Source organism: Pezoporus wallicus, unplaced genomic scaffold (assembly GCF_028554395.1).
Source record: "Pezoporus wallicus isolate ANWC-B61680 ecotype Strahan unplaced genomic scaffold, APGP_CSIRO_Pwel_v1 contig_8831, whole genome shotgun sequence".
NCBI classification, from domain to species: Eukaryota; Metazoa; Chordata; class Aves; order Psittaciformes; family Psittacidae; genus Pezoporus; species Pezoporus wallicus.
The window spans coordinates 304,988-317,541 of NW_026638431.1; the positions used below are offsets into that span (position 1 = coordinate 304,988).

General features: G+C 35.7%; 1 protein-coding gene across 8 annotated transcripts in view; it reads right to left on the reverse strand.

Moving 5' to 3' along the window:
- KIAA0586 (KIAA0586 ortholog) overlaps nt 1–12,554 on the reverse strand; it is a 74,472-nt gene that overhangs the window by 57,100 nt on the left and 4,818 nt on the right. For 7 of the 8 annotated variants that reach the window (XM_057410667.1, XM_057410666.1, XM_057410665.1 and 4 more), the window contains exons 5-15: nt 12,187–12,364; nt 11,549–11,782; nt 10,827–10,998; nt 10,108–10,275; nt 8,960–9,080; nt 7,960–8,101; nt 6,560–6,601; nt 4,586–4,812; nt 3,554–3,626; nt 2,976–3,236; nt 2,371–2,545 (exon numbers count right to left, since the gene is read on the reverse strand). In XM_057410667.1, the coding sequence (XP_057266650.1) occupies nt 2,371–2,545; nt 2,976–3,236; nt 3,554–3,626; nt 4,586–4,812; nt 6,560–6,601; nt 7,960–8,101; nt 8,960–9,080; nt 10,108–10,275; nt 10,827–10,998; nt 11,549–11,782; nt 12,187–12,364 (1,793 nt within the window). The remainder of the gene's footprint in view (nt 1–2,370; nt 2,546–2,975; nt 3,237–3,553; nt 3,627–4,585; nt 4,813–6,559; nt 6,602–7,959; nt 8,102–8,959; nt 9,081–10,107; nt 10,276–10,826; nt 10,999–11,548; nt 11,783–12,186; nt 12,365–12,554) is intronic. The other variant, XM_057410664.1, reaches the window with a different exon arrangement.

The window sequence follows — 12,554 nt, forward strand, 5'->3', positions numbered from 1 at the left end:
CCAACAGAAAACAAGCTAAGGCACACGAGCAGCTTATTACAACTGCAGGCAACCTGTACCTTCACGTTTCACTGACACTACTGAATTAAACACATTACCAGTAAAAAAAAAAATGCTAGTATCAAATGATCAAATGACCTATTTATTATAATTAGATTGGGAGGGAGGGGGCACTTTTTCCATCTCTTCACATGGTACTGTTGCTGGAATGACGAAATTGGCCTCCCTGGAAAGGTTGTGACCTTCTATAAAGGACAAGAGCCCAATAAATATAGAAGACAAATGTAATTTAGGACTCAGCAAAAGCAGAACTGCTGATTAAATATTTTTACAGAAGTGTCTGTTCTCAATCCAAATCTCAGTGGCCACTGTATCACTGTTATTGCTATACTACGTACCTACTAGCACACATTTTATTACAAAAAAAATCCTTACAGAAGAAACTAAATTATAGGTATGCAGCATAGCCAGCAGTCAACAAGTAGTACATCCTGCTGGTCTTTCAAATGAGTATACCAGCATTTTTCACAAAAAAAAAAGAAGTGTTTCAAGAGAGGTCACATAAAACACACGAGGAACAAGACAAACAGTTTTCACATATCAAGTTCTCACCTCTTAAAAAATAAGTTTTGAAAAGTCATCTAGATTTTTTCCCAGGATTATAACCCCACATTTACCAGGAAAGTTTTGCAGAGCGTTGCAAATACTTTCTAGCAATAACACTTTTTCTTCATGGATCACAACTGGGCTCCAGAGCACAGGTAAGAAAAGGGCTGGGAAATGGCATAAGGACTACAGTAAACTTAACAACAGATTTGTACTATTTTGAGGATTTGCCACTATGGATGTACATCATAACGTCAAAGAAAAAGCCCACCAAAACACAGCAGTACTTGTCTTCAAAGACATGTATATGTCTTTGGTATAAACTACACATTTTAATGGCCTAAAAACATGGTCTCAACCATGGTCACTGCCTTCTCATGTTAATTCCTTCTATTCCATACAGAATATAATACTTCTAAAAGTATAATTAAAAACTCAGACACCATTTTTTAAACCTCGTTGCAACTGAATCAAGTTTATTTTCCCTGCATGGGTAATAATAGCATTAAGTGCAAGAAGCGAAAAGGAATCTCTTTCCACTGATGCTCATGCTATTAACTAGATTGTGCCCACCACCAGTTTAACTGCCTCTTCACTAACACACTCTTTCACTCCATCTTTATTTTCTATCATGTAATTTGCCCACTCTCTCCCACATGATACACATTAGTCTTTCTGACATATCAGTTAGTTAGTTTCTGTGTTAAGAATCAGTTAACTTCTGAAAACATAACTAGGAAATAAACCAGACCCAATTAAAACATTACTTTCTGCTAACTCAAGATAAAGTTTATCTACACCTACCTATGTCAGATGTTGCATAGTTTCACTTTTTAATTTTTTTACAGATTTTTAATAGGCTTGAAAATTTGAATCTCCTGATCCTAACACTTTGCCTACAAAACTAGTGAATGAAATTCAATATTAATCAACTAATAACAGTAACAAGCTAGTACAAAACAGTTATACTCCAGTTTTAACCCTAACTTGACTAACAAGAGCAGCTGCATTTAGTGAACTAAACCAATGCTTCTGATTAATGTCTTCCAATATTTTCAAGCTAATAGATGACATCTTCACAACCACAAATACAAATTTTCAGATTTCAATTAATGTATTAGTAGTGGAAAATTAAATAACAGGCTTCCTTGATTTTTCAAATCTCAGTTTATTTCTTAACTCTGACTGAACCAATCATTTAAATGACATGACAACATGAAGAACACATCTCTCAGTAACCTTTATCAAAAGCTGGGTTAGTTTTTCAGCACACTCAGCTTTCAGATGCTCATGTCTTTACTTCTGGCAATTCAGCTTTTTAAGACTTGGACAACAATAAATATATATTAATATGTTTATTAAATGTAGAAATAAGTATGGATTTGATAGTCTAAAAAAGTGAGATACACTAAGCAAATCTGAAAACCTACTCGTATTTTTTAGTTTTGAAAAGAGCATCTTTTTGAATAGCACAGCATAGAACAGAATCATACTATTTCAGTTGGAAGAGACCTACAGCAATCATGTAGTCCAACTGCTTGACCACTTCAGAGCTGACCAAAAGTTAAAGCATGGTATTAAGGGCATTTGCCAAACATCTCTTAAACACTGACATGCATGGGGCACCTTTCTAGGAAGCATACTGCAGCTGCTTGAGCTTTAGACTGACAAGCAGGTGAACAATTAAACAGTTCCATTTATACAAGGAATTCCTAATATAAAAACTGAGAATGAACATCTTGTTCACATCAAAGAATTACTTACCTCTAACACACTCTATCACCTTGGGCCTTTGAAGTTTAGATTTGGGAGACGGAGAGTTGAATCTCAGATAAGGTGCTTTCTTAAGTGTGCTACGATGGCCCTGGTAAATTGGTTTCCCATAAACTTGACACAGATAGTCTTCATTTTGTACCACTGGACTTCTATTCACAGGTCCCTGATACACACCGAAAAAAAAAGTTTACAGCTCTTCATGGATGAAAATTTTACCATGTCAGTAGTGCTGCAAAAGTCTAGAGGGAAAAAAAGTAGTATTTTCTGCAACAAGCAGCATAAATACCAAACACACATGAAAACATATATGCAATGATACATACAGGAAGCTTACTAACAGCTGAATAAAACAGTAGGTACTGGGTAAGGCAAATTTATAACAAGACAATGAATTCTACATTATTACACGCACTTAGCTTCAGCTCCTACAGAACATGAAAACAAGGACAATTCTGACAACAGAAATCCACAGGACAGGGCTATAATTTAAAATTATTAGAGTCACACATGGAAACAATTTCTTACATGAATACTGCAAGCTAAAGCAAACCCGTCATTACAAAAAAAAAGCAGCCAACTACTTGGGAACTCACATCTGCCTTTTTTTTGTTCCTCTGCAAATTTTCAGAAGAAAAGTGAGTTCTAAACCTTTGTTTGCTTCTGTTCTCTTCCACTGGCTTCTGTAATGGCTTAGCAGCAGATAAAAGATTCTTTGGTGGGCATCCTTGAAGTGTTTGAGATTTTGCTCTAATTTCTTCATTGGTCTTCATACCCTTAATGTTTTGGCCTCTCTTGATCCATGGGACCTTCTGATCATATTTCACTTGTTCCAAATCATTTCTTGCCATTTCAGCCTAAAAATAAAACATAAATGCAATAAAAGGAGATTTTTATCTTCAAGGCTATCAGAAGAAGCCTGTGGATAACTTTGAAGTTCTGAGAAATGGCCTGTTCTTCATGTTAGCCATGTGACTGTGACTAGTGATTTTCATTAAGCTATTGAAGTTTTAAAAGAGAGGTAAATATTTTATTATAGAATATACAATGTGCTAGTAATAATAAGCAGTTTTCTCATGTTTTCAAGTTGCAAGTGTTTAACTATTGACATGAAAAAACAATACAAGGTGAAAAACTATAATGCAAAAACCTGAACTCATTTTTCCAGCCATACCTGGATTTCTAAACTGATTGCTTTAATCCACTCATCCACAGTGTTTCTGATACGAATCTCTTCCAATACATCTCTGAAATAGAAGAAAGAACTTTAAGGTCGGTGCTTCTTAAATTGCACAGATTTGTTCCTGGGAAAGTACTGACCTATAAACACTATAAAAAGAGACACCCAGAACACAGATGGCAAGATTATGTACCAGTACAGTCTTTCTAAAGGGCACTGAACATAGACTGTCCAAGTTTCCCAAACCTGTATCTGTTCTCATGTAATGCCACCTGCAAACCCCACCCCCCACTGGTATGTACTAACATTATTACAAACATCTACAAAAAAGTGGCAGCCATGTGTCTGTTCCTTCTTTTTGACCAAAAAACTGAAAAAAACAAGGCAACAAAAACATTCCAACACAAAAGACACAAAGCAGATGAAAAAAATTACTCCTTCCTCTAAAAGATAATGACAGCAGATGTCTGAAAAAAAAATAAATCTTTACATGAAGAGAATATTTACCTACCTCAGAAACTCAAGATTTAGTTGTATTCTAATAGGAAAACTTTCATTATGATTCAAGTAGGAGTATTAAACACAACTAACAAAGCAAAAGCTCAAAAGCCAAAGATCTGCTGTAGGATGACTAATTCTGTAACATTTACAGGCTTATGAAGCCTCTTCTGTTCCGAATAATGAAATTACCCTTTAATTTTCCTGTTAATGCAAGTTTGTCTACAAAAAGCTAAAAGTTATAACCTCCTTGTTATGACAGCAGGACAGTTTGTCGATGGTAAGTCTCAGAATCCAGATTTACCAAGAACTAACAGATATCTGTCAATAAATACGCACCAGGAGGGTCAAAAAATATTTGAAGTTCAAGAGCATCATCTAATGATTGCTAAGAGTCAATAAATACTTTTTGCAGGGAAGTGCACTGCTTCTTCAACACACAGAATTAAAGAAGAAAAAAATAAGAGGTGATAAACGTGAGTACACACAATGAGTAGTCACACAAAGCACCGAATTATAGGGTCTAACCTGTTTGTAGTCAAGGCATTAATAAAAGTATACATGGCATCTCCATCTTTTGCGTGAATAACAGCTTCCAAATTTTCTTCAAGAACTTTTTTATTGTTTTGAACTCCTCTGAAAATCCTTTTAGCATCCCTCAGTATAGATTTTGGCACTTTAACATTTTGAAGGATTGACGGTTTATTGAGCAGATGACGTTCAGGAAGTTCAGATGTAACAGCAGACTTTTTTGACTAAAAGTGAAACAGAACCTCTAGCATTTAAACAAGAGACTGTAATTCCAACTTTCTACACACTGATCAGAATTCCCCTTAATCTATTATCACATCAATGCCCATTGTATGAAATACCACCCACATGTACTATAATCAACTGCAATTGATCAAGAACATTCAGTATGTTGCAAACACATTTAAAAGTCAAGCAAATGGAAAGACATCCAAAAGCTCTCAAATGCTAAATGATTTAATGCACAGGCAATGTTAATGGAGCCAATAAGCATGTGAAAAGATGGAAAGTAGATACGTGAAGTATCATATGGAGATCTCTCCGTGTAACACAGAATCATAGAATAGTTAGGGTTGGAAAGGACCTTAAGATCATCTAATTCCAACTCCCCTGCCATGGGCAGGGACATCACACACTAAATCTTGTCACCCAAGGCTCTAACCTGGCCTTGAACACTGCCAGGGATGGAGCATTCACAACTTCCCCTGGGCAAGCCACTACAGTGCCTCACCATCCTAAGAGTAAAGAACTTCTTCCTTATATCCAGTCTAAACTTCCTCTGTTTAAGTTTTAACCCATTATCCCTTGTCCTATCACTACAGTCCCTAATGAAGAATCCAATAACATATTAACATTAGTTATTATCAAAAGCATAATAAAACCCAAAGTCCTCTAAATATATGCACTCAATTGGTATGAATCTACCATAAGAAACACCAACAAATACACACAAGTTTTAAGAACAACAACAAAATAAACCCCTCAACAGCACCATGATCCTCTCCCCATTTTGCTGATTTTCACTTTTCAGAAGAAACAATGAAGCAACTATTATCCTTTTACTTTGTGGAATCATCTTACTGAGATAAAAATCAAGCATATATTAGCTGCTAAATACAAAAGGAAGACAAGTACAGGGGAAATAAGGAGCCATACAGCTATAGTCCTCACATTTACTTTTACACTCCTGATGAAACCCAGAGGTCCCCCAGAAGAGTGCTTTGTCTTCCAGAAAGGAAACAAAAAGCATTTAAAAAGTGATAAATGTACATAAAGAAAAAGAAACTCCAAAGAAAAAAAACAAAATACCCAAACTTGAGTAGACTCTGAAAGCATTAACTGAATGAGCATAAAATAACCTCACAGATCACAAATCAGGTTGGGCTTCAAAGCTACCCTGTTACCAAATCAGAATTACATGAAAGTCTAGTTTCTAACAGGTGTACTGCCAAAACACAATGGACATAGAAACCAACACACATCCCATGATCTTGGTTTTGCCTGGTGAGAAAAGGACAATAAACCAAATTATTTACTGATTTTATACAAGTTTTCATTTTTAAATTTAAACTTTTGGACAAATACTAGCTCAATAAGAGATGTGAAATTTGTGAGAAAACGTAAGAAATACAGGTTCATGTTCAATCATAAAATAATGCAGACTTGCTGGTTAGACACACATCAGGAAATGGTAAATATATGAGTAGTACACACTATGTCCACTTGAGACAGTAGCTTTTTGCCTAACATTTTTATTATTCCCACAAGGTAGCTCACCAGGATTGACTAAAACAAGTCAAAGAACAAGTTAAATCTTACTTTGAGTAATGTAATCTGTGCATAATATCAACCTTTTCAAAAAAAAAAAAAAAAAGGTATGCAATAGTTACTTTAATGTTATCTCATTGCAAGCATGTTCAGAATTGTTTCAATATTACAGTATTTAAAAAAATAAAAAAATGTAAGGTATACCTTAATAAGATCATTTATGTCTGATTTCCATGAATTTGCTTCCTAAAAAGACAGAAGAAGAGCTGTTGAAACTTATCTAAAGGCAGATCCATCAAGGTAAAATCCAGGGTAGATATCTGATTAATTTAAATGGGCACAATGAGTTCCTTGTGAACTACTAAATTTTACTGCACACTTCTTTAGGATTAGAGCACCACCTTCTGTCCCATCACAACCTATCTCAGTTAATTCAGGCTATTAACTTCCTTGTATGACAAAGCTAGTGCTCATTGATCCTAAGTATCTACTTTGCCACTCTACAAATCTCTCAGTGATGAGAAGTCAATAGCTAACTACCTAATTGACTCAACTCCGCATTTGCTGAAGTCATCATCTCTGTCTTCCTATTGACCTTTTTTGTAAGAAAGAGATTTTAAGTCATTTATGTCAACTGTGTCTCTTTCAATTGCCATTTCTTCTCCCACCTTTTCCTGTTCTGTTGCTTATACTTATACTTGAGGTATGCTACTCAATTTTTAGCAATAGTGGTAAGCAAATATTTGCAATATAAATGGGGCACATGGTACGTGTTCTCTTACTGGTAAGAACATTTAAATTCTAAAGATACAGTAAGAAACATCGTGCAAAATATTTTTAGGGAAATATGCGAGCTAAAAACTTCAAACACAAAAATGAACCAACATAATCATAGCTATTGCATTCCAAGCCAATTCACAAAACGTGAATTTTCAAGTCTTTCTTCTTTCCCACAACAAATATTTACAAGAACAGAGAGGACCACACCAGATCAGGTATACCTTGCTTCCATGTGGAACCAGGTTAACAGATAAAAGTCTCAATTGTTAAAAACCACCACCAAGTTGCCAGCACAGAACCATTCTAGCACCAAAGGTACAAAATCATTAGCATAAAAAACAATACAAGGATGCATGCTAGTCAATTATTTGGAAACAGCACTCTTTACAAAAAGAAGTGGCAAAATGAAAAAGGAAGTAGCTTAAGTCATCCTTAGGTGACTGCAAATAAACAGAACATTGTTCTTCCCCAAATGGGAATGTTATATCAGCTCTGCAGCTCTAGTATCACAGGAATATAGCAACCTTAAATTAAACAAAGAAATAAACCACTTTTTTTTTTATCCTGTTTTATGCTTGTTAGAATGGCTGTAAGAGCCTCTACAGTCTAGTCTATTGCATACTCATTGAGAAATTACTCAGGCTCAATGGGCTTCCACATACAGAAACAGCAATATTCCAAGTAACTGTAAACAAATGTCAGTCTTTTTACAGAGGTGGAAGCAAGGGCAACACTTTTACTGATACCAGACCTCTAAGTTTTTCTCCACATTTTTTATTCCCCTTTACTCAAACTCTTGATCATTCTGATTACACAGACTTTACCTCTAGCATGTCATGCATTTTTCTTCTCAACTGGTCAAGATCTTGAAGTAAATCATCTGCTTTTTTCACCGTTTTCTCAACTGAACTGCAATTTTGGAAGCTTTCTAAAGCAGGGACTGAATCTGTATGCAGAGCAGTATGCCTGATGGGAGAAACACTCTTGATTAAAAGTCTCCTGGCTCCTCATGTGGCCCAAGAAAGTAGCCAACTGTGAAACTAAGCACTAATTTAAATTGCAAGAATGCCAAACCTTCATATAAATTGGAATCTGCTTTTTTACCTTAGGTTTCAGACAGGTTATTGGGTTTTCTCTGTTTACCACTTAACACCTTGAGCTGTATCCCTGTATTTTCAACAGTGAAACTACATCTAAAATTCAGATCTAACAGAGCAACATGTAAACTTTGGATACATTTCCAGTTGAAGCAATTAACATTTTTGTCCATACTATCAAAATAAGACCGTATATATGTAGCCATTTCTCATTACATTAGTGAAAATGTGACATCAAATGACTGCCTCAGTAATTTGACGCAGAACATTTCCACACACACTCTTAACACTCAGAAACTGTTAGGCGGATGCTGCGCCTTCCCAACAAGGTGTTCTCATACAGCTCCCATAAGCCTGGAGTCTCACCGACAACGGCAGCTCCACTTTAACAAACTGTCTGTAGAGCTGGCTTCTGACACTACTCTCCAAGCTGCTACAATGGAAGACACGTACTCGCAAGACAAAAAAGTGACACCCAATGACCTTCAAGAAAGGTGCTACAAATGACCCTTATCAACAAGCCTTCATCTACCTCCATTATACAACAGAAATGCAAAAGTAGCATAGAAATGTCAGTGGGCCATGTTTCCACTTCAGACACAGCTTTGCTAGACTAAAGGACCATGCCACCGACTCTATTAAACCATCAATATCCAATACATCTTTCTCAATTTCATCAAGACAAACAAAAAGTCCTCTTCAGTTTTGGATTGTGATGTTTATTTACCTGTATCTCTCAGAATGACAGCTCATTTTATTACTGTTTAATGCTGCCTTCTTGGAATCTTCAATCTGCCCCCGTGGCATTTCTTGAGAATTCAGAATGTGCTCAAGAAGTCTCCCTTCACCTAGGGCAGAAAAAAGAAGGTTAACTTTGTTCAATATATTTAATACTTTTTTTTCCCTTCCAGATATTTCCCCACTATGCTCACTAAAGATAGTAAAAATTTTTTTTAGATTTATATAGATTTAGATTGAAATATAGATTTATTTCAGATAGGCAAGTCACATAAAACCACTCACACTAATCTATCTTACTGTGATTGTGTTACATTAGCAAAGTCAGAAAACACATAAATGAAACTGTGATGGCAATTAACTGAGTCACAGAGAAACATTCTGTCCATACTGTCACAGATTTATTGTTCTTCCTCTGTCTTGTTTCATTTATTCCTGCACCTATGGAACAACAAGAATAGGTGGCAGCTTTGTAAAAGACAGATAGAAGCAGCATCTGATAAGAATCTGATGTCCTTGATGACAACAGTACAATGGCTGATTCTTTTAAATGCTTTTCCTCAGTTTTAGATCCTCAAACAATTCTAAAACACAACCAACCAAAACCAAAAAAAGGATGCTTTATTTTTTGATGGAATGTTCAAAACTGAGTTTTATGCCACCAAACTGTTCAAAAGCAGTAAAAGAAAATTACTTCCCATTGCTTTACATGTGCTGTTTTCATTACAATATCCCAAAGACCCTGTGGATCCATGGTTAAGGGGAGCGGGGCGGGGAGAGGGGATAAATTCAACCAGTGATAATGAGCAAGTGAGTAGCTCTCAAATGTTACATTATTCTATATAGCCTTTCTTAAACTTGGCAATGAATGGTCATTTAATTTTTTATTTGAGAAAATATTTCAGTGAGCAACCATGTTGAGATGCTACATGTTAGATCAGTATTGTCATGAAGTCTTTAGTTAGTTAATAGTGATTTATTCACAAAACCAACCCTTTCCAAACGTACTTTCCAATATTCTGAATATATGTACTTAAGTGCCAGAAACCCAACAGCTCAGAACAGGTGAGGACCACACAAAGTAATTCCCACACCATACTATTCATGCCAGCAGAGAACAGGAGTGTCTTACAATACCTGCACTTGTGGATTTTGGAATGTTTTCCTTTTCTGTTACAGAGTTTTCTTTCTTTGAGATTTTCACATTTTTTGATACAGGTTCTGGAGCATATCTCCGAGGAACTGGTGTCTTTAGAGGAGATTTTTGTGTATTAATCCCAAAACTCTGAAATTGGCTTGAATATGCTTCAGGGAAAAAAAAAAAGTTATTTAAATGTTAACAAATTGTTTCATAGGAAAAGAAATCTACCAAAAAAAAAAAAAGAAGCCAACATCATGGATTTTTTAAGAAAATGCAAAACATTAAAGAAGTAGTTAAGAAAGCAAATAGGAAGAAAACGTCATACTTCCAAGTGCTATTATAAAGGTATAAAAAAAAAAAACAAACAAAAAATCCCCCCAAAAAAACCAAAACCCACAACAAAAAACAAAGCCAACCATACTATGGATTAGTTCATTCCAAGCTTCCACGCAGATCATTTCTCAGTGAGATTAGGTTAGGTCTCGGCCTCTCTTGGTGCAGACTAAGCACTTACTAAATATGAAACTCTTACTTTAAACTTGAACATTTTCAAAATATGTGGTAGATGTTTTATTGCCTAATATAGTATATAACCAATGATACAGACAGAACTGTTTACTATTCATTACTGATGTGAAGTAAAATCCAATATTAATGGCAATAAAATTAATGCAAAACTAATACTGAAAATAAGATACTCAGAATTTGTCTTCACCTTGGGCAGGTGCACCACCACTGGTAGGAAATAAACCCCTCTGACAAGAAGGTATTTCGTTAGTGAGCAATCGCTGTTCTGACTTTTCAGATTGTTTTGTCATGAGGCTGGAGGAAGGCTCATGAATTCGCTGTAAGCCACCTGAGTTCACTGCAGAGCTAATGAGATGAGACTAAGAGACAAAATTAGAAAGGATTTCTAATATATGCGTTAGTTTTTTTTCTCAAGTAAAACTTGTAACATGAATATTTGCCATGTAATCATACTGAACAGATTTTGACATGCTATTCCAGAGAAGAGCCATTTACAACAACCTCAGAATGCAGACATGCTTGGACATTATCCTGCCTTTCAAAAAACACAGAGGACTCTTTGAAGAAAGAATTTATAATTGTTCTTGGACTTTTAATCTGACTGGATACTCACTGAATTAAAGTTTCCTCAGTTATTAAAGGTCTAAATGATTTCTTGGTATGAATGAGAGTAATTTCACAATTTTTGCTTTTACTTTCCAGAGACACAAAAATTAGGGAGGAGAGTGGAGCAGATATCTGGAACAGAACCAGAAGTAAACCTTTTCCCAAAAAGTTCTAAGCTTATGTGCTGGCCACTGGATCTTTCTTTCTCTCTAATACTAAGACATGATCCAAATTATTATTATATTAATACAGGGATACAGAAGAAATTATTAAACTAAAGCTTCTGCACTGTTACTTAGATACCTGAATATCCATTTGTTGCTCCTGTAACTTTTCTAGATGCTGAATCCGTTGCATCATGAAAGCATTCATTTGTTTTTCAAGCTCACCGACTCTATCATGACAGTGGGGCTTCTCATGAAGAGTCTTCATATTAGTTTGTTGTTCAGCAACACTATGCAGTTGTCTGTCTGCCTCCTGTAGTTTATGAATTAATGCTGAAACTGAGTTAACCTTTGCTTCCAAATCATTTTGAACCTGCAAGACGGAAGGAAAAAAAAAAAATTAAAAAAGGGGAAAAACCTTAGTGCAAAAGAGATGCAAGCTTGAAGAGAATAAAACCTCCTCCCCACCATCATGGAATGATTTGCTTCCCAAAAGATACAAATAAAATCCTAGTTAGCACTAATGTTTGATGGTTTACCAATACTATAAAATTCTGCTGAAAGAGAAATCAAATGGTCTCTGCCCGTTTGCCCACTGAGCCAAATCCAAATCAGTTCTCTCAGTTATACTGGTCAATAAGCCTGAGACTACTAACACAGAGAACAGTAAGCAGACACATTCAGTCCCTCTGGCTCCACTACCAACAATTTCAGCCTGGCTCAGAACATCTACTTTTTTAAGCCAACAAAAAACTAGTATTACCACAAGCTACTTACTTTAAGAAGTGGAGCTGTAGTAGCAATTGCAGCAGCAGTTGCTGCTGCAATGGTTGCTGCAGAATCAGCTTCCCTATGTGCTGATGTGGTGTCATGACCAACACTTTCCTTTTTTCCTGTGGAGGCATTTCCTAAGAGCTGTACCTTCACCTCCTTAAGCACAGGAGTATTTTTGGTTCTATAAAAATAAACAAGTGCCTGTAAATAGCATTGTTTTCTCCAGATCTTCTCCAAGCAAATGATTTCCCGCATATATCATTAATATCAATACTTACATAAGCATTTCTCCTTGATGCTCTCAACATCTAAGAAACAATTTTATTCTCATTTTTTAGCATGACACAAGGAATTGATCAGGATTATGTTAC